This window comes from Gymnodraco acuticeps, unplaced genomic scaffold (genome assembly GCF_902827175.1).
Source record: "Gymnodraco acuticeps unplaced genomic scaffold, fGymAcu1.1, whole genome shotgun sequence".
Lineage (NCBI taxonomy): Eukaryota > Metazoa > Chordata > Actinopteri > Perciformes > Bathydraconidae > Gymnodraco > Gymnodraco acuticeps.
In genome coordinates this window covers 1386347-1409539 of record NW_022990224.1, presented here as the reverse complement: position 1 = coordinate 1409539, position 23193 = coordinate 1386347, and the positions used below count along the sequence as shown (strand labels likewise).

General features: G+C 40.6%; 1 protein-coding gene across 1 annotated transcript in view; it reads right to left on the bottom strand.

Annotated features, from left to right (window-relative positions):
- The window catches only part of nell2a (neural EGFL like 2a), a 91035-nt gene that overhangs the window by 50164 nt on the left and 17678 nt on the right, over positions 1-23193 (bottom strand). The window contains exons 6-12 of the mRNA XM_034218737.1: positions 21136-21208; positions 19053-19135; positions 18535-18663; positions 16473-16575; positions 14120-14211; positions 12677-12782; positions 11752-11880 (exon numbers count right to left, since the gene is read on the bottom strand). Of these exons, the coding sequence (XP_034074628.1) occupies positions 11752-11880; positions 12677-12782; positions 14120-14211; positions 16473-16575; positions 18535-18663; positions 19053-19135; positions 21136-21208 (715 nt within the window). The remainder of the gene's footprint in view (positions 1-11751; positions 11881-12676; positions 12783-14119; positions 14212-16472; positions 16576-18534; positions 18664-19052; positions 19136-21135; positions 21209-23193) is intronic.

Genomic DNA, 23193 nt, shown 5'->3' with positions numbered 1-23193 from the left:
TGGGATGTCACTATGATAAAGTAAAAGTTTGATTGAGGTAGCATGAACCATATACACATTTTATGAACAAATAGCAGGTGTATCCATAGGCGTTTTTATTCGGTGCCGGCTTGACCAGGTCACATGATCTGATCACGCCGGCGTGAGGATTAAGGGTTAAGGGCCTTTTTTTATTTAAATTAAATAGTGAATGGAATTCCATACATTCTGTATGTAAACATATTATACACATAGTGGCTTTTATTGTACTTTAAAAGAAGAGTTCAACATTTTAGAAGATGTATATGAAATAAGTTTAGTTTAGCATCAAAGCTGGAAGCAGAGGGATACAGCTCGCCTGCTTTGTTCACCGGTGCATAGTATTTTATGGCCAGACACAGTGTTTTCCTGAATGTGTCACATTAAGGACACATTATAATGAGCTAACACAAATGGCTGCTGGTGGTAACTTTATTTTATTGTACAGATAAGACCGGTATCCAATTCCAGGAAAACAAGTCAATTAATTTATTTCACAAAATGTTCCACGGTGATACTGCATACTGCAATTCAACACTTTGAAGTTCATTTCAGAAATTAAGGGTTTTATAAGAGTTGCAACAAATCAATAAATTAATTTTAAATGAGTATTTTTTTGAAGTTGCATGGGCCAAAAGGCTTGAAATTGCTTATTTTGTTCACAGTGCAGACTTTCCTATTATGTTGAAGGAGTGTTTAGGGCTATGAGCACATTGTCTGGATCTTGGAAAAGCAGTACAATAATGGGTAATTCTCTAAAACCTCTCCACTCCTTTTTATTCAGAAGAAAATTGCCGTAAAGGTGTGGCGTGTTTGCTACCTTATTGTAGAAATCCTTCGAGACACTTATCGTTATAATATGGGTATAAAAGAAAATAACAGTGAGAAAAAAAACAGATCAAATGAGTTTCTTTTGAATGTAGCATAATTTATTTTATGAGCACTTAACCCAGACAAGCTGTCCCGCATCAGAACAGCCATAATTACAATTCATGTTATTTATTTAGCGCCTTTCCAAATGTTCAAAGTGCTCTACGTTATACTACATATTAGACTTGTAATACATTCAATACTGATTACTGCCTTCAATGATGGTCTCCCACTGGTAGTCTCTCTAAAAGAGATGTTTTATATTTATAAGGAACAAGCGCTAGCCTTTCTGTTCAAACCTTAAGGCACCATAGTCTTAGGTCACGTTCACACCTGCTTGGTTAGTACTATTGAATCGGTCCCTGTAGCGTTAACCCCTTGATGCGGTTCGTTGGATTGGTGTGGAAGCAGTCCGATACCTCTGCTCCGCCTAAAAGAGGTGGTCTCGGGTCGCTCGCTAGTAAACTCTGGAGAGGTTCATTGCTGGTGTGACGCAGTCCGCATCAAAACATGGGAAACAACTATTTGCGCGTCATCGCTTGTTTTGCTATCTATGCTGTGTGCAACATCCAGTAACCTATAGGGTCATGCATTCATTCTGGTGACTGCTTACCTCACTGGTCCCCTGTGTACAGAGAAAAGGCAGTGGTACAATCTCATCAGAGCCACTTGTCATCGGTGAAACCTCCTCACTGCATAACGTCTCATTATGTGTTATAATGTTTTTAATGCACGTTGTCCGATGTATCCTATGCGCCGGCCGCAGAGTCTGTTGATGTACTCTCCAGATTAACAGCAGTATGAAAATAACCTGCCATGCTCCATGATGCAGGCTACTGTAGAAATTGCTGGGATCTGCATTTTATCCGCTTAATGTCCCGCCAATTGTTGAAAAAGCATCTCCGTACAATGACTTTAGTTTACAGTTCATAGTCTGTTTGAGGTTGCCTGGGTGAACGCAAACCCAACCTTCTGCAAATGAAACGATGTAATACACTTGCATCTGGTGTAAAGACGCGGACTATTCGGCATGAATGCAATCTTAGAGATGGCTATTGCTCAGATCTTTGGTCCTTAGCCCCTCTGCGACGAGTGGAAGGTTATTTTCATTCTTTTATAATGACCTTGCGGTGTCCTCAGATCCTCTAGTTACTTACAGATGCTGCGCCTTCTGCTGGTTCGGGGGATTTCACAATGAGTGCTTTGCCCCACCAGCTTGCCATGCCCTTCGTTCAACCAAATGACTCTGGATCTACACATCAAGCCCTCAAGGATTTCCCATATTCTGCCTCCAACCAAGAGCATGATTCAAAGCATACAATTCAGCTTGGTACTTTATCTTCTTCTGTCCCTCCTCTGTGTACTTATGCAATAGATATAATAGTTGTTCATGCATTAATTGTATTTTCATTCGAATCCTGCAATCTTCAAGTGCTAAGTATTAAGCCACGCTAGAGTTAATTAATTTGCTCCTCAAGGGCCTTAAGAAGGCACGTCCTCCACGCAATGATAAAGACTGCCTCTTAACTTTGCACCCGTGGCAAAGGGGTTTCACTATACATTGATAAACGTCAGATGCCGTTGTTACAGCTTTCTATTGGTTTCTCAGGTGGCGAATATACACGACCTCTCACCTTTTAATCCTCAGCATAATCTCTCCCTTACTGAATTAACTTTGGAGATCAAATATACACACTTTTTTTTTAAACATTCAATGTCTGACAGTTCGGTTTTGGGAGTCAAGGAACCCCGAATAATCATTGCTAAAACTAACACTGTTTTCTTTGTCCTTTATCTTCCATGCTGAACTTCTCGCATCATTGCCCTCTGACACATGGGTCGGCGCCCATGTTTATTCGATGGCTGCAAACCCAACGATGAGGGTTCTCCTCCAAGCTGCGTGATCTCTGCCTAAGCTGCGACCTGCCCCCAGATCGCTATTCCCACTGTTTAAGAATCTGCACAGCCACAACCGCAGCTCTATATCCGCCTACCTCAACCCTGAGTATCCTGGGCCGTCGGTCATCTTCTGCCTACCAGCGCTATATCATGCCTCACATGAATGAGATCCTTGCAGCACAAACAACCATGAGCTCTTGCACTACTACTTGCATGATGAGTAACGTTCAAAGATGTATATCTGTAGAATTCTGTTATTGCATACCAGGTGGTTGCTGGGTTAGATTATATTTATTTCATTATAGTATATTCCCCTCATAGCTGCATGCTTGGGGGGGAAAGCTCATTGTCGCTGCCTTAAAGACCTAGACACAGCAGTCTCTCTAGGTAGTATATTCCCCTCATAGCCGCGGTGCTGGGGTGGGGGGGGTCGGCACTGGTCACTTCCAGGCCTACACATAGCAGTCTATCTAGGTAGTATATTCCCCTCAAAGCCGTGGTGCTTAAGGGGGATGGCTTTTCGGGCTGTTCCCGGGCCTACACATAGCAGTCTCTCTAGGTAGTATATTCCCCTCAAAGCCGTGGTGCTTAAGGGGATGGCTTTTCGGGCTGTTCCCGGGCCTACACATAGCAGTCTCTCTAGGTAGTATATTCCCCTCAAAGCCGTGGTGCTTAAGGGGAATGGCTTTTCGGGCTGTTCCCGGGCCTTCACATAGCAGTCACTTGGTAGTATATTCCCCTCAAAGCCGTGGTGCTTAAGGGGGATGGCTTTTCGGGCTGTTCCCGGGCCTTCACATAGCAGTTTCATTAGGTAGCATATATAGGTAGTATATTCCTCTCAAAGCCGCTGTGCTCAGGGAAGAATCGGCTCTGGGCTATTCCTCAGGCCTATATAGCAGTCTCACTTAGTAGTATATTCCCCTTAAAGACGTTGTGCTTAGGGGGAATGGCCACATGGCAGCTCGCCAGGCCCTCTACTTATCAGTCTTACATCACCAGCGTCAGGCTCGGGCTACGCAGTTTTGGGGGATAGTATCTAATCTCCACGCAGTTTTAGGGGTTAGTTATTTAATCATCACTCATCGTGCTATGTATATCTATGGAGCGATGATGCCCGAGCCTAGTCGCCAAACTCAACTATATGCTGCTTCTAATAAACATGTTAAAGGAACACGTGAGTTGTCTGACTGAACTACAGATATACTTTTTAAAGGCAAATTATTTTAAGTATCTTTTAAACTTACCAAATTAGAAAATCACTCAGAAATAAAAGCCTTGGAAAAAGACCCAAAACAAATGTGCAAAACGTCAACGCCAATTTGGAATGGAGCGGGAGGCAATTAAGATGACTGAGTGGAAAGAATCCCATTAGGAAGCAACAAGAGTGAAAACCTGCATACTGAGAGCACAGTCATTGTCTAAATACCAGACACTCATACTGTGATCAATCACTGTAAACACTTAGAAGCCTGTTACCTGACTCAAAACAATGAACATCAAAGGTGTGTGCGTGTCTAAGCTGGTGGAAATGTGAGAAAATGTGTTACTGTTTTTTCTTGTCAATGTGTGCACACAATATCTGAATATATTTAACACATGACAGCCAAATCACTTTCACATAAAGACCCACCCAAACTGAAAAGCCATCATCAAAGCCAAAACATCTACCAGGCCTCGAATGACGTGTGGTGATGGATTTTGTGTGTGTGTGTGTGTGTGTGTATACGTCAAATTCAACATTAATTTAGCACACTTTGATATGGCATGCCGTAAATGAAGCGTGGTGCATCTCGTAGACCAAACTCATTTGTTTTGTCATTACGTGTGTCAGCGTGAATGGGGGTTTGCTCTGCATCAAGGCTCTCATTAAACTTGGAAAGATTTTCCACCACGAGCAAATCGATGGAGCATTAGGATCCATCATTCGTCAAGCTGTGACTGAGAGCAGCCTATAGGCCAGAGGTCTAAACAATGACTCACAGGAAGCACAGCGGCTTTCAGAGCTCTATGACGGACTGATGTTTTATAACTCTGTTTTTCTTAATCAGGGCTCAAAACATTTGTTTGCAACACCTGCATTGTATTTTATTTTTATTTTAGGTTAACTGTAGGACTGCATCTTGTAACGCACTGTGTGTAGGCTGTATTTGATCTGTCTGTATAATTGCTTTCAGTGTTTGTACATATAATTTAGCTTATAGCTAAATCTGGCATAAAACATATTTTCTCTTTACATTAATGTATTTTCTTGCATGGTCCTTTTTTAATTCTACAGTTTAATCTGTCTTAATAATAATACATTTATTTTGTAAGCGCTTTTACAGGTGCTCAAAGTCGCTTTACAGAGGTAGTAAAAAAAAAAAAAAGGGACAACAATTAAATATAGTAAAAATCACATTAAAATCAAGCAATAAAACAACAATCACAGAAGAAACTGAAAAGTCTTAACATATATACGTAAACACCTTTATATATAGTCTATGGTAAACACCCATTTAAAAAAGAAAATATTACATGTATCTTATTAAAGCGTCTTTTTATATCACCTTGTGTTCTCTTCTTTAAGGCTTTATGTTTTATGTATAGCACTTTGAATTGCCTTGTTTAAAGTTGTTAAACAAAGAAGCTTGCCTTGCAAAGATTTGGTTCAATAATGTGTTTTTTTAATTTTATGGCTGTATTTTCTTTCTAAATATATGCTTCTGTAAATGTTACTCGTTGCTCTGCGTGTTTTAATGTACACCACACTGGGTTTACACATTACACTGGGTAATAAAAACGTGTTTTACATATAAAATGGCCTTGCTTACTGTTTGCGGGGATAAACATAGAGATCATTCATTTATTCAGATGTGGTTATACATTAACTGATTTATTCACCATTTTCATTGTTCCTTCATTACTGGGTCAAACGCAAGAAAATTGCTGAGCTCAACTAGTTTTGCATTATAAAAATAAATTGGATTTGGTTGTACGATTCAAAATTCATTGAGTTGTTGTTGTAATAAATGATTCACAATAATTAGGCAATAAACAATTGTGTTGCACAGTCATGGAAATGAATTGGATTCTTTCTGAAGTAAAATGCGGAAAATATACTACTCTGCAAGTTAAAGTGCTGCACGTAGGCAGGGGAAGTGCAAGTACCTGGAATTGGAGTACTTAAGTAAATGTACTATGTCCTTGTGTCAAGGTTTTACTCCACACAACCCACAACACCTAAATCGGGACATAAAGCGTGTACAGCAGAATCATCCAGTAATCATGGATGTTTAAATGTGCAATTAAAAAAAGATATCCTCCTGAGTTTAAAGCAGTCCAAGGATGTGTGTCAGCTGACCCGGAAAAGGGGTAGAGAGAAGATGTTTCCCAAGTGACATTTGAAGGATACTGGTTAACCAGGCACTGTTATTTACACTGGAGGGGGCTGCCTGGATGATGGTGGGATTGTCTGTTTTTGGTGACATTTTCAGCAGGGTCATAGAGGCGACGTGTGTTCAAACACACACAGCCAGACAGAATGTGTGTATGTTTGACTGTGTGTGTGTGTGTGTGTGTGTGTGTGTGTGTGTGTGTGTGTGTGTGTGTGTGGTGTGTGTGTGTGTGTGTGTGTGTGTGTGTGTGTGTGTGTGTGTGTTGAGGGGTGGGGGGGTGGGGGGTGTTTGGGCCCTAGCAGGTGGGAAGCCCAGTGGCTCGAGGCTCATCCCGGCAGTGATTGGGTTTTGGAGTAGGCCGTGCTCTTCAGTCAGCGCCAATTAGCCTGCTGCCACCTTGTGACATTCAGAAGAGAGCGACGGAAATCCGATCGTTCTGTGTTTGCACGAGATATGCTTGCACAAAAACACACACACACAGCAGTGGCTTATAAGCGATAAAACCTCACTCTGTGTGCAAGCGGGCTGACCTTTTTTTAATAAAAAAACACTTCAATGAGCAGTCACACTGGCTGGCTGACATGTGCCTTCAATAAAATGAACATGGGCACTGTAGTTTATATTATGAATCAATTTCACAAACATCATCCTGTTGCTGTAAATAACACATAAAAGGTTACAAAAGTACATCTGAAAGTATTCCCGAACAAGAGCACAGTGAGGAATGTTTGCCTAAAACTTGGGTGTCCAGCTGAGCTTTTTATGAAACTGCAACAAAATATATTTGATGTTTAATACAATCTTTAACGTGAAAGGATCTTACAATGTGGCAGACAAATAAGTAAGATAGATGGATGGATAGATACTTAATTGATCCCAATTTGGAAAATTATTTCGTCGCAGAAGTGTGTTCAGACGTTAAAATACAATACTTAAAAAAGTGGAAAAGAGAATTAACAATTACAAATAAATGAAAAAATTTAAAATATGATATCAAATATAAACAAAGCAATATAAAATATTCTGGATGATTCAAATAAAAAGTCAAAAATACTAAAGGGTCCAAAAAAATATATTGTATGTTTTGGACTCTTCATGGGATTTGTTGGGCATATAATAATACAATACAATTTATTTCTAAATAATGAATTGATGAACTGCTTTAAATGTCCTTGGTTATGCACAGACCATGAAACAAAAAGCAACCAAACTGCAGGAGAAAAGTATTAAAATACTTTCTTGTTGTTTTCAGCAGTACATTTTAAGGCAAAACAATCTTATTGAGTGAGAACATCTAGCCTTCACCCAGGACCAATTCAGAGTGAGATATTTGTTGTAGTGTTTTATATCTCTTATTTCTAGAAACCAAAACACTGAGAACATTTTATTTTTGCATTGGGGGAACCAGCCCTTCAATCTTGTCGTCTTCAAATCTATCAAACTATATAATCTATCTATATGTGTGTCTAATTGTAGTGAACATAAATATATAATATCTGATATATTAATCTGTTTTCCAGCCATGTGCACTGTTCCCTGATGAAGTGAGTCAGTAAAATAACACTATCTAGGATACGCTTCACATGACAAATAAAAGCCTGTTTTACGTTGTCTCTTTCTATTTCCTCGGTTCTACAGGATATTATTTTGTATTTCACAATTCCCAAATGGGTGCCACACAAAACACCCGAGCAGCCTTATTTTGGAATATGGAGACTTTCTTAAGTAGGGCATTTGAAAACCAGACAACAATGGGATATTGCTCTCTGTCTGCAGTCCTTTACAATGCTGAGATGAATAATGGTATTATCTGAACACATTGAACTATAGTGATTGTTCAATTTAAAGACAATCACACAGTCTGTCACTTCTCCACTGCTCGCCCCTCTGTCTAATTCTGTCCTAAACACACGCATGCATGTAGCCTTCAGCCTGGCTGCACCGTAAAATAAATAACTGGGCTCTTTTTTTCTGTTGGAGAACTCAATGCTCTAACACACACACACACACACACCTGCACACATACACACACATAGTTACACAAAGGCAGGGCTAGTATCCCCTTGAGTTTTCCCTACTGCTGCTTCTATGAAACATTTACACAGAAGTGATCTCATCAGCTATTTTGAGCCCATCTCTGACCTAGGAATGTTTTAAAGAGCTAGTATCTGTCTATGCGTTATGTGATGTTTGTCTTTGTTTGACAAGATTAAAAAGACGTAGCGTCTGTGTGTATGTCTGTAAAAACCTGTGTTTCTGTGCTCCTCTCGGTCGTTCTGCTTCATGATCTCTCTGCTGTATTTAATACATAACATTGCCTCTAAGTTCGCATCTCATCTCACAGGCATGACTGTTTTGAAACTCATCTACTTTTGAAACTCATTGAGAATTGAAAGCAGACAATTTCACTCATCTATTAGCACATGTCCTAGCAGCCACACAATAGTGTATCTATTACATGAAGGCATTTTCTCATCCATCTGCAGGATCCTCAATGTTTTGGCAAGACAGTTGTTTCATTTTCCACACAGCACAAACAGAATCATAAGTTACAGGAACACACTTAACATCGATTGCTTTTGAGAGAACTCCATCAGTAAATTGAGTCGATTACAGGTTTCTCTGTGCAGTCTCTGATGCAAACACTCACCACAAACACTGCCTTCCAATTTCATAGCGAGAGCCAGGCTGTTCTTGAGGTGAATATTGTTGATGTTGGAGGCACGAGTGTGTCTGTGCCGTGTACTTAGTTTCACACTGGTAATGGGATGTGTTGCTCTATGCTTATTTTCTAAAACAACGACCCGCGAGGAACGTGTCCTTGGATATTGCACAAGTGATAACGATGAATTGAAAAGCAACCGAGCTGCGACACGGACTAGAATACGGAATATTTTATGGTTGTTTTCAGCATATTTTCAGAGCAAAGAATGTTAATTTGTGAGTGGAAAATAAATCTAGCCTTGACGGAGGACCAATTTAGAGTCATATGTTGGTTGTCATGGTTTATCTTCATTTTTACCACCTAGATGAAATGGATTGTGAGGCAATTTTCAAAGAATGACCACTTCTGTTTACCCAAAGACAAACTGGGGTATAAAAACTGTGGGGCGGGAACATTCAAACTACACAACACTGACATATTAGCTCTTTAAAAAGTCAATATGGCGAATCACAGAGCAACAGCATTCCTATAAGCATCCACTATTGTCTCTGTTTTCATATCCACCCACTGCTGAGGGAAATATCTATATATTGTGCTGCTAAATGCTCGGGTTTCTACACCAGCTAGCTGCTATAGTAGTGGTTAACAGCTGATTTATCAACAGGTTGATGGAAGTGATGAAAGTGAATCAGGAACTAAAACAATGAGCTGAAAGACAATATACTGTAGCACTCTGTAGAGCTTATGAGAACTGAGCAATTGGATAATGATTATTTTGTAAGATCGCTATTACAGGCGACCCATTTAACATGACAGAGTTCCTTTATTGTTTATATATTTTTTTAAATACAAAAACACCTGTATTTACAAATTGAAGATATGATACTAAGTAAAATAGTCCTAAAGGATCTCCCCTGATTACTGTTAAATTATCATATGTACTTTGTGAGTACTGTTCTGTTCTTTAGGAAAAGCATTATATTTTCTAAAAGATGTTTTTTATGTTAAATCTTAATCTGAGAAGTAATTAGTAGAGAGTTACCTCAGAAACGGGTTTATTGCCTGGTAGGTTCACACATACGAGGAATTTGACTTGATGTATGCATACATAAAATATAAAACAAAGAATCTCCATATAAAACAAAAAATCGAATAGAAAGTTATACTGTAGCATTGTGCTTAAATAAATGTAAATGACTTTTCACCGCTGTAAGAATTATGTTTTTAAAAGAGACTATAATTCAGCACTGGTATGGTGATTAAGGAAAGCATTTGCTATGTGATCAAAACCCACAACTAACGGAATCATTTCTTATTACTGTAACACAGATACTATCTTAATGTATTCAGATATACTAAGACCGTCTAATTACCTAGCCACTGCAGAAGCTGTGAACAACTACTCTTCATTTAGTTCCCTGTTTAACAAAAACCCGACACTTAAGCCTCATCTTGATGAAGGGGACAGCGAATATATAACAGGGAGTGTGTGGACTGCAGATCAAATAAATAGGCCGAGGCATTTTCTCACAAACAGATGCTCTAAAACTGCACACACACAATGCAGGAGGAAGATCAAGAAGGCTGTATATTGACAAGGCAGCTGTCAAGGTCATAGGCAGAGGAATCTGAATAACTTTGATGCCATGTTTGCTCATTAATAGCAGCGATGCACAGGGGTAGCAGTTATGACATGATGTTTACTACATATTTTACTCCGGGATAGCATTTAAGATGATATAGTCATCATTTTTTAACGATGTAACTGGTGAAATGCAGTCAAGATGATAGAGGGGCAATTCAGCTGAAGCATCGTCAATTTAGAGAGTGAACGTTTGAACTCTATGCAGGTTTTTCAAAACTTCAACATCATCATAAAAATGACCTGCTCAATGAGGTATGCAGCATGTTTTTCATGTGGATGTTCAAAAGGCAATTTAAGGAAACATGCGCTGTTTGTATAAGACAGCAGTGCTGATTTAATCATTTACATTGTGTGTTACATAATAAGTGCAACGTGGCTGAAGATATGTGAGTCTTAGTGTGCAATTAGTCACATGACCTCACTAATGACGGATGGCGTGACATTTATCACTCCACCAGCAGAGTGACTAAATGCATGCACACATTAAGCCCTTAAGCATGTGTTTGTATCACAAGTTGATCAACTCACTGAGAAAACAAACATTAGTCTCATATAATAATGAAAAGCAGTTATTGCGTGTTGTGGACACAAATAATGAGGGGATTACAATGTCCCATCGCAAAGGGATTATGTGATAAAAGCTTGAATTGGAAAAATGTATTCATGAGTATTTAGCAAATGTCTACATTATCTTTTTGCTGTGTATGCATTTCTATTCTTAACAATTAATTGTTCATTTAAAATCAAATCAAACTTACTTAAGCGGCACAAGTATAGTAGCAGCATGGCAGTAAAGGGACAATAAAGGTGTCAGATCAGTAGATACTAATGTTACCTTTTCATTAAAACATATCAATTGTATTCATTGTGCAAGTTGATTTTGTTTCTTCTAAAAAGGTGTAAAATAAGCTGTCACATCTTCTTATATGATTAGTGTGAGATGACCCCGGGAGGAATACAAGAAACAACACAACTGGCATAAACCAGCTCAAAGCAGAGTGTCATAATCAATATACATACATTTCAAGAGTTCAAAATCGATGTATATGCACTCCGCACCCTCGAGACTTTCCACTGCATGATTTCAATGTCAAACACGTTTTATTATTTGACTGTAATCCATTTTTGTTTCCGAATTCTGCGTCCTAGCCATGCACAGCAAAGAATAGGTTCCTCTCATGACCCCTTTGATGCAGCCCAGGCGCAACCACAACCAAAATCCACACATCCCCTCTCGGAGGGCAAACAAACTTCAGCTGAAAGTCACGGCCATGCCTTACCTTCACAGTAGGCATTATCATCTCGCAGTGGGCGGAAGCCATCCTTACAAACACAGCAGTCTCCCGCCTCCAGGTTCACGCAGTCGGAGTGCTCCACGCAGCCGTGGCCCTCCGAGCAGAAGTCATGACCTGCAGGAGGAACGCAGAGGGAAAGGTTGAGCTCCAGAGGAGAGATGAGGAGCGGAGTGATGGAGGCATAAAGGGCCAGTGGAAAGGTCATGTCAAAGTATAACAGTCGTTTGTCTGAGCATCCATACCATGGCTTCCTTCTTAAGGCACATTAGGGCAAAGAGGCAGTCATTTGCTATATTTCCCTCAGTTAAATCTGACTTTATAATCTGAAGGGAACATTTTTGAAAGTTTTGCAGACACTGGGAGGAATTTGAGCTCAACGTATAAATAATACATGAACAAGATTTTGCCAAATTCCTACAAATCACAGATGGTTTGTATTATTGCAGTTTTTTAGAATGAAATGCTGCAACCGGCAATCATTGACTTTAGTTATTTGCCAGAAAACTTCCATCTAAACTGAAATGGGGAAACTAGCAACTTAAAATAATCATGTTCATCCATAGAAAATTATTGTTAAACATTATAAAATTAAGAAACACTATCTCCGGGAGGAAATTCGATTTTTTAACACTTTAAATACAGTAAAAAAATAAAAAAAGATATATAAACAGAGGTTGAAGTAAAAATGCATATTGCACTACAATATATAACAATAATTGATATGTTAAATATGTATATTGCAATATATACAGTAGTTAAATAATATGAATAGAGATATTAATGCTGAAAACCAGATTACTACTTGAAATGTAAGGTGAAACATTTATATATACAGTCCAAGGGTGAAACCCAGTAATAATTCAAAAAAAGAAACATAGTGATGCCATGAAGGCCGATGTGTCCTCCATACCTCTGCAAACTTTGCAGCATCTGCCATTCAAGGTGATCTGCTCCGACTCGGCACAGTTGAGCTCGGGGCAGGGCTCGCTGGGAACCACGCGGTGCATGGTCCGGTCCTGATAGCAGAGAAAACATTCCCCATGAGCTCCTTCTTAAGTCCACTCTGCCCCTTCATTTGCAAAGGGCCTGAATCTAATTATAAAGGAAATTCTTCTTCTATTGTGTTCCCTCTTTCCCCTGTGTGTTCATTACAAACCAATTACTTATTGGTCAATAGCCGGCAAAACTAATTCTGGAAGGAAATCAAATCTGTCTTCCTCTCTCCTTCTCAATGATTTACATAACGATTCATGATGCATCTTTATAATACAAACAGTGAATCTATCTTGCGGATTATCTCTGCGTGTGTGTTTAGTCGGAGAGTAAAACTTGATTAGGGGGTTCCTTTTCCCAGCATGCCTTTGGCAGGTCTCTCTAATGATCTCACCCGTGTTGCTCTGACTGATGCTAATTAAGAGTCATTAACATTATACACAGTTGGACAAATACAAAAGGCAGTTTTATCTATTTGTAGTGCACAAATATTTTACTTGAGGATAATCTTATACCAGTCAGTCATGAAGTGTCATGACCTCGACTTGTACACAGATCATGCTCTCTGGAACAAAGTTACCCTAAAAGTCCCCAAACAACTTTCCAAACAAGCCGCACCTTCTTGCCACCCTCTACCCACCTCCAGACAGAAGATCAGAGGCGTGACAAGCAGCTGTCAGGGGAAGCCTGCAGGAGTCTGCAGCGAGGGGCTGACTGACAGCACTCCCCGTCCCCATTTCTTTGATCTGCCACTCAGTTAACTGGGACTACAGATGGGCCAGGTGTGGGCAAGCAAGCCAGACAGCTGTCAGAAACTGCAGATTCTAATGGGGCTTTGCAGAATTCATGGAGGGGGCTGGTTAATACAATAGAGTTGGATGATTAGAAACTTCAAATCACTGTTCTGTGATTGATTGGGCCTGTCTGGCGTAATGTCATCAAGTGAATTACTCCCAAAAGTGAGCGACCCACCCATCTGGTACATGAGACAAAAGCCCAACATAACTCTGAATAATTGGGAATGAATAGCATTTGGGACCACTGTGGTATCTGATGATTGACAGTTGCATTACTCTTGCCTACAAATGTAAACCTAATTAGAAGGATTTTGCCAATTTCTTGACATCACAAAGAAAACGCTGAGAAGCCAGATCAATGAAATGCAGCTGAAGTGGACAATCCTGCATGCTGGCTCGCTGAGGTTTGATTTATCCTCACTGGTTGGGCCAAGCTAGCTGTGGGATGAGTATTTAGTGAGCTGTCATGCACACATACATGGAAATTATTAGAGTCAGTTATTGTTGATTCTCTTCCTGCATCGGATTGATACTAATCGCGTGTGTGTGTTGCCATGACTTACCCTGCATTCAAACAGCAGGCACCTGCCAGAGGAGTCGCGCACAGCCTTCTGATCCCCTTCCACCATCTCTCTTCCACCAAACAGGCAGACAGCTGTGTGGTAGACACAGAAGCACCATCAGCATACACACACTAAATAAACACACAAACACGTCATAAATAAGCCCACTTATAAAGCACATCGCTCTGTTGAAAAAACATGTAATGAATATCATATTCAATACGATAAGCTGTTGTTTTGTTTTGTTGCCATGCATGATGTAACCAATCCAAGGGTGTGTGTGACTAAACGCAATTGAAGTGCATATTGCTGTGATATGTTGCTGATTTTATACATTTTGTGACATTGGTTGTAGAAGAAAGTTTATTTTTGTATGATTCATTGTTTTGTTTTAATTTAGTTCACTGTGATTACAACACATTAGGAAAAGGAAATGTGAAAAAATAACCCCTAGTTTTCCAAAATATATCACCTGTATTATTACCTCATTAAAATAGTTATCGTACATTTTCATTTATTATTTTTTAAAGCAACTCCCTAATAAACTCATCATGTAAATTATGTATTATCCCACTGCCCCCCAAATATATTCACTTTAAGGTCAAATCCAGATTTGTTTGTAGACATGGACTCTGGCGGAAAACCAGGGTTATGTAACAGTACTGTTTTATGCATAATACAATCTGTTTTTAAGTCCTGAGGTAAATTGTGATAAACAAAAGCAAGCATATCAAACCCAATTAAGCAACTAAGGAGGTAATGAAATAATGAACATACGGAGAGAGAAAGCGCTGCCCACTGCAACACTGAGGAGAATCCATGTCAAACAATTTTAGGGCGGGGGCTGGTGCGAAAAATATTCAAATGGCAAGAAGGCCATGTTTGATGAGCAGTCTGGGTCAAACCGCTTCAGGCTCATATGAGGAAGAGGAATGATTGACACCGCCGGTCGGGCCCTATCACAAAGCGATGTATCATGAAAGCGAAGGACTTCTGAAACAGCCATTTGACGTTCTACTTGACAGACCATCAGAAAAAAAAGCAGACTCAGAACCCCTCCCTGCAAGGCCTTGTGCTGCCAGATAAGGCTTTAATTTGGAGAGCGAATCATGTCTTTGTAGTGGGGAAACTTGCGGCACTCTTCTCTCTCCAAAGCCTTAGCATGCGTAATTAGCTGTGTGTTTATCTACCTCGTTGAGATAAGTAAGCAAAGGGGTGTTGAGTTTAAGGGGATTACCAACTACGTGTTTATATTTGTGTAACACAGCAGCAGATTTCGAGTCATGCTTCAAAACCCCTGCGTTGCAACCACGACCCATGGGTCATTGGAGATGATGCCGACGTGTGCTGATTAGGATCCAGGACTAATGGTTTCGTGCTGATAAAGACTCTTGTCTACTATTTACTTTGCCAAGGAAGCAGGAGAGCAGCAGTGTGTGGGAGTGTGTGGTGAGGCAGTTCTCAAGTGAAGTCAGCATGCACAAGATGTGGAGTGAGATCTTCAAAGAAATATTATAAATATGTAAAGCCTCATTCATATGGCCTGTGACCTTATACAAGTCACAGGTGGGAAAACTCTTATTAATACGGAATTAATATAAATTATTCCCTTTTCTATACATTAACAGCTTTTTTCCACCTCTTAAAGCAAATACACCACATTTCTTTAAGTTTCATTAGGGTTAATACCAGAAGAATGATGGGGTGAGAAAAGCTAATATCCTGTCAAATCCATTTTTATTGAAAAGGGAATTGAAAGAATATGAGATGATGAGTGCCGCGGTGAGGAGGCTAATAAGAGTTCATTGCTGAACTCAAAGTCTTGTGGGAAAAAAAACAGACCCTCTATGTAGATTTGTGATGAAACAGAATTATTTATCTAGCGAGAACATTTCAGCGCTCAAAGTAAAAAAAATGGACATTTAAAAAGACACTATTGCCAGTTAGGGTGTGCATCATTTCAGGCATTTAACATTTCTTCAGTTTTCTCCCAGCTTTAACATGCCTGCCATAAATAGGAACTACTTTACATGACATGCAGTGATCCCAGATATACTGGCTCATGTCAGTGTGACTGGTGGCCATCTGTGTTTTGAAGCTAGTGAATAATTGATTAGTCCATGTATATGCAAAAGGATGGACTCATCTCAAGAGGCATGTTAGGAGGTAGCTTAGCAACACAGCGGAGCCCTGGTCAATTGTCAGGCAGCCCTTGTGGAGGCGTGATGCGTGCTCTAAATGTGGCACTGGTGAAGGTTGCTGGGCTGTTATGTGTGTGAGTGTGTTTGTTCTCAATTGTGTCCATGATTGTATGAGTGTAGGAGGGTGACGGGGTTAAGGGTACTCCACTCACGCTGGCACTCCTTGCAGCAGGCACCTTTCACGTAGGCAGGCGCAGTGCCCCCCGGGCACTGAGGGGGAGGGCAGGAGATGGCCTCGCATTGCACTGTGCCATTCTGGTAAATAGAGAGAAACACAACACGTTGTTTAAAGAGGATACTGGATTACTCAGGCTCATTGGGATGGATATTACATCACTATCAAGGAGAGATCCTTATGATGTTTCTTCCTCTTTTTTAAAGATGTACAATGTTTTGACACGGATCCATTGAACAGTTGTGAAATGTATGTAATGTGTGTATGTAATGTATTTCAATATAATGCACAACATATCCTATCCAAAGATGTTTGTGACCAAATAAAATGCCTTCTTCTGTAAAATGTAAGGGATTATATATGTGAGCTCAATCTGTTGTATCATACATTTCCAGTGGAATTTGATATATTTGCTTTCAATCAAAAAAAATTGTTTGATCACTTGCTTTCCACTAGACTTGGAAAACGAAATGCTGTTCAAAGATGGGGAAACAACATGTTTTAAGAGGATACTCGATTACAGAATTGTGATATTTGTGTTTTGTTTTAATACCAACAGACATTTTACAATTAAATCAAAATGTGTCTTTCTAGTTGGCCCACAATGTTAAGGAGACATCTTCTATTAAAGCATTTAAATATCAGCATCATAAATGGTGGTGGAACTAAGCCACTTACTTAATTACTTAAGATGCTGGAAGGGATAATACTGGCAGAATTCAAAGGTGTGCTTACTCTTTGCAACCGAAGCCTTGAACCTAATCATAACCTAAAGTAGATTTCCATAGCAACCTGTAAATGTAATATATTTTAATGCTATCTTTTTTCTCCGGCTGTGTCTGTAATTAACACTGCTTCCATGGATGAAAGCTCTGTGACAGCAACATCTATGAACCTGATCCACATAATTGATAACATCTTAATGCATGACCTTTGAATTTCAAAGGTCGCAGCTAATTGCCACCCATAAGGTAAGGAACATATCCCATCTAATTCCTTAATCGCAGCCCTGGAATGGCAACACACCGTTCCTGGCGGACGAAGCGATTTCATTGGATGAGTGGGCAGAACAAATCCCTGATGATAATTATCATCTGTCAAGAGTAATTAGGTGCGGTGCACTGAGAGATATGTGATTTCCTATTTTTTTTGCATGTTGGGTAGTGGTGCGCGAAGGCATCTCATTGGATGGTTGGAGTAGTTCAGAAGCAGCGAATGAGTTACATTTTCCAAAAGCTGAGTAGACTGACATGGGGTGAAATCTGTTTGCTGATGTGGTACAAGCCCCACATCTCCAATCACTTCTAATTCTCTTTTTGGCAATTATTCACACTTTATGTTACGCCAAGGAGACGCTTGAGAGAATTGAGCATCACTAAGCACTGTTGTTGATGCATCTAATCCCGAGCACTGTGGAGCTTTTCAAAACAGTATCTTTTCCCGGGTAACTGGGGCAACATGCCTCTAATGCTAGAAAATAATGAGAATACAAGCTGTCGACAATAGGGCCCCTGAACTCTGCACCTCCACCCTAGCAAAACACACCCACACACACCCCCACCAGAACACATTGATGAGCAAAACAAAAGCCAAGATCGAGAATGGGAGCAACAGGCACACACCCAAAAGTGCTGCATGCAGACAAACACGAAACAACACGGAATGTTGAAAAACATGATGAAAAATGTATGTTCTTGCTTTCTCTAAGGCACAGTCGCACAGACGTCCACACACACACAGAGAAACACACACAGCTATTTATTATATGTTACGCTCACATGCCAGAAAACATGTATGTATGCATGCAACAGCTACACAGAGAGTATGACAAGCACATAATTCCTGATTTATTAGCCACACACACTGTTATGCACCCACCCACCCACACACATACAGACACACACACATCTGCGCACTACGCACACACACTTAATTAAAATTGCATGCCCTCCCCTTGCTTTTTATTACACACACACACACCCCCCCCCCCACACACACACACACACACACACACACACACACACACATAGAAGCCCCACCGTGCATGTGCAGTTCCTGCAGCCATCTGTCCAGCCCTCGTCCTCCCTGTAGACGACCCCCTTGACGCTGCAGGTTCTCTCACAATAGCAGCCATCGAGCCCATTCATCTTCTCCTCCGCCCTGGACAGCTGCTCACGCCACCCGCCCCCAAAAAACAAAAGGCAAGAAGGAGCGAAGATGAGAGGCAGCCTCGTTGTGTGTCTATATGCTCTTGTAGAAAGCAGAGCTTCAAAAGCAGACCAATGGCCTCACTAAGGAAAGTCATTAAACACCATTAACCCCATTTATACACACAGTGTCTGCATAAAAACAGAAAAGACTTCAATGATAGTTAATGTCTAATGATAAGGTGTCACTGACCGCCTGTTGCAATTCATATTAATGAAAGCAGCACATTGAGTGTATATTATAGCAAAGTTTCCAATTTAGTTTATTAAAAAGGGCAATTCAATTAAAGACAATGCTACAACTGCAGAATACATGTCAAATTAAGTCAAGTTAAATCACATTACATTACCTTGCTGGATGTTTTAGCAAGGATATCCTGCAGCTCCATGATTTTCTGCACAAGTCCGTGGAAATCGTTGCAGGTCGGGCATGCTGAGATGAAAGAGACAATGCAGCATACTGAAATTTAGTACGATATAATTACCGGCAATCATGGTAATTTATGATAATTTCAAATTAAGAATGTTTTAGTTAAAGATAAAAGTGCACATATTTCTTTCAAGAAATGTTGAATGTTTTACAAATAAATAATTACTTTTCAACTGTATAATCAAAAATCCTGGAACATTGGTTAATAATACTGCTATCTACAGTACCAAAGTTATGTAATGCTCCCATTTGTTTTTAATCATTTACTGACTCACTAACATCAGGGAGTTACTGTGGGAGGTGCTGCGGGAGTATGGGGTGAGGGGGTCTCTACTCAGGGCCATCCAATCTCTGTACTCCCAAAGCGAGAGCTGTGTCCGGGTCCTCGGCAGTAAGTCGGACCCATTTCCGGTGAGAGTTGGCCTCCGCCAGGGCTGCGCTTTGTCACCAATCCTGTTTGTAATATACATGGATCGGATTTCGAGGCGTAGTCATGGGGGAGGGGGTCTGCAGTTCGGTGGACTAAGGATTGCACCACTGCTTTTTGCAGATGATGTGGTTCTAATGGCTTCATCGGTCTGCGACCTTCAGCACTCACTGGATCGGTTCGCAACCGAGTGTGAAGCGGCTGGGATGAGGATCAGCACCTCCAAATCTGAGGCCATGGTTCTCAGCAGGAAACCGATGGACTGTCCACTCCAGGTAGGGAATGAGTCCTTACCCCAAGTGAAGGAGTTCAAGTATCTCGGGGTCTTGTTCTCGAGTGAGGGAACAATGGAGCGTGAGATGGGCCGGAGAATCGGAGCAGCGGGAGCGGTACTGCAGTCGCTTTACCGCACCGTTGTGACGAAAAGGGAGCTGAGCCAGAAGGCAAAGCTCTCGGTCTTCCGGGCCATTTTCGTTCCTACCCTCACCTATGGTCATGAAGGATGGGTCATGACCGAAAGAACGAGATCGCGGATACAAGCGGCCGAGATGGGTTTTCTCCGCAGGGTGGCTGGTGTCTCCCTTAGGGATAAGGTGAGAAGTTCGGTCATCAGGGAGGGACTCGGAGTTGAGCCGCTCCTCCTTCGCGTCGAAAGGAGCCAGTTGAGGTGGTTCGGGCACCTAGTTAGGATGCCACCTGGGCGCCTCCCTAGGGAGGTGTTCCAGGCACGTCCAGCTGGGAAGAGACCAAGGGGTAGACCTAGGACCAGGTGGAGGGATTATATCTCTTCGCTGGCCTGGGAGCGCCTTGGGATCCCCCAGTCAGAGCTGGTTGATGTCGCCAGGGAAAAGAAAGTTTGGGGCTCTCTGCTGGAACTGCTACCCCCGCGACCCGATCACGGATAAGCGGGAGAAGATGGATGGATGGATGGACTAACATCAGCAGCAGCACAATGCATTTTATCTCTTCACTTTCTGTCATTGGAAACATTTTCTGAGCCGTGCCGATCCACAAGAGGACATTATTTACTGTCAACCGCAGTAATACATTTCCTATGGCAACTTTTGGATGCGTGGGGACAAACATATGTTGGAAAATTATGTCAAACCATTACATGTTTGAGTGTCTACGCGTAGCCTGCAACAAACTGGAAAGTAAGCATGACCTACAAGAGCCACCCTGGTGAAACGGACCAAAAAACGAGTGCCACCTGCAAATACGAATCAACACAACATCCAATTTAAAAGGCTATCACTGCACTAGGAAGTAATTGCCTTAGCTATTACTATACCAACAGAAAAAAGGCTGCGTAAAGTTGCATTTTGTAGTATCATTGTTCAGAAGAGAGTTTGGCAATTCCTCCCTCTTACAGTTTGATTGGCTATCTGCAAAACATTTTGTAAAATGTTTTATCGAGGGAAAAATGGTTTATTCCCGTGAGTAGTCTTTCAGGAATTTAAATAAGAAAAACAAATCAGTGCGATAAAGAGCCTTGCAAAATCAGAGCCAAAAGTAATTTAAATATCATTAAATTAAATACTTAAAATGCTTCTTTAATGTGTAAGGCTTCACTCACTTCTGTTCAGATCGGGACACTGTGCGATGTAACCCTGTGGCATCACCAGGATCTCCACGTCCTGCATCACTCCCTGCAAACAGAGACAAAGATAAACATTTAAATCAAGAAGAACGTCACCTTACAGAAGGCAGACAGGCAATAAAAATGAGTTGAAGCATGGTGATGTGTAGTGAGTGGATTAGGACTGTGGGGGCAACAGAGTCTGAGCGTGCTTGTGGTTCATTTTCCACATGAGATAACATGGAACCGAAGTGTTGGCAGAACATGCAAACACAGATCCAACAACCCTTTTTATGAGAGCCTTGGTAACTGCAGCACTCGTAAAAATGAACACAGTGAGACAGGAGTGCATCCGGGAGAGAATGCACATTTATTTTTCAATCTGGGGAGTTGGAGATAATATGCTGTGGCTCGGGTGAATCAAATCATAACCGGACAATAACAGAGAGTTAAGAGAGCCAATAATATGGGAGTTTTATTAAGGAGATGGACTTTTCTTTTTGTACACAAATCTTCTCTGATAAGCATAAACAGTAGATACAGAATCAATTTCATTCATAACACCCAATTGATAGCCTTTCGTCCTGTGGCCAAAGACACACACACGTAACACATAAGCACACAGAAACTGTGTCGCCATGGAAACCTGGGCCATTTCATTCCTTGAGTGCATTTATTTCCCTTACAGAAGTGGAGCGGTGCAACTTAGGAGAAATTGTTTTTTAAATTGTCTTGCCACTTCAATTTACAGGCCATACATTTAAAATCCTGCGGAAATTATTTGCTGATTTTCCACGGCAACGTGTTGAAATGGAAGCAGATTGGGGTTGTGTCTGTCAAACTTGTAATGAAACCATAAGACTATACATTTCATATGCAGCCATGGGACACATTTTCCATCATAGAGTTAACCTCATGTGATCTGTGATTTATACTGCGCTATTACTAACTAGGCTTTTTGGAGAGAATGTAGTTTAAGTCACATGAAGTGAGTGAGTGTTCATCATGAGTCAAATAGTTACATAAGGAATTTGAATCAAATCATTTAGATTAAATTAGATCCCTTAAAAGTAAAAATAATTATAAAATAATTATGAATACATTGTCAAAAATGTTGTAATATTATGTAATACAGGGGAACATGTTTAATTATTATGAATTATTTTGTATTTCTATTCTTTAGACCACACAAAAACAGATATTTGAACACAGGGATAAAATGAAAATCTAGTTTTTATTTCCCCTGTGTCTCTAAGCAGAGCCTTTGTTGTAATGCACCACTATCAAAACAACCGGTTACTAGACCTTGCACCTTCTGGCACTCTGCAAAGCGCTTTCTCTGTGTTTACTGCAGTATACATTACACCCTGTAGGATGTGGGACGTCAATGTATGTTCCATCTGTACCGGGAATTGGACTGTGATAAACAACAAGTGGCAGACTGAGAGCATACATTTCCTACACTCAGGAGAAGATATATCTGCGTGGACTGAAAAAGCAAAACCAGAAAAACACCTAGGAAATAAAATCCCATGTGCGTGTTGTTTCTTGTTAAATTTGGTAAACTAAATTTAGTTTTTAGCGTTTCTAGTTGTTGCTTCATCAACACATAATTCACAGCAAATGACACACACCACTGAAGAAATTCTAAAAATGTTTCAGCACATAAGTAAGAGAAAAAATATGTTGCTCTCTTACAATGTGTGTGGACTGTGAAGAAAATACGCTCATTCTAATAAGAGTCTTTACTATTTCTGTTTGCGATGAGGTTTACTCGTCTTCAGATGACACCCACGTTCAGACATTGACTGTTTGTCTGTGTGAGTGTGTGTGTGTACTAGTGAAGGCGTGTGTTTTAAAAGGAGACATGCCTTCCTAGCAAATAATCAAGGCTTCAGAGAGTGGCGATGAGAGATGCTGCTACGTGACAAGATTAGTGAGTGACCTCCAAGGCTTCTTTCATCTACCAATTAACACGGCGGAAATTCAACCACCAGGACACAATGTGCAAACCACTTCACACACACACATACACACACACACACAAACATCACA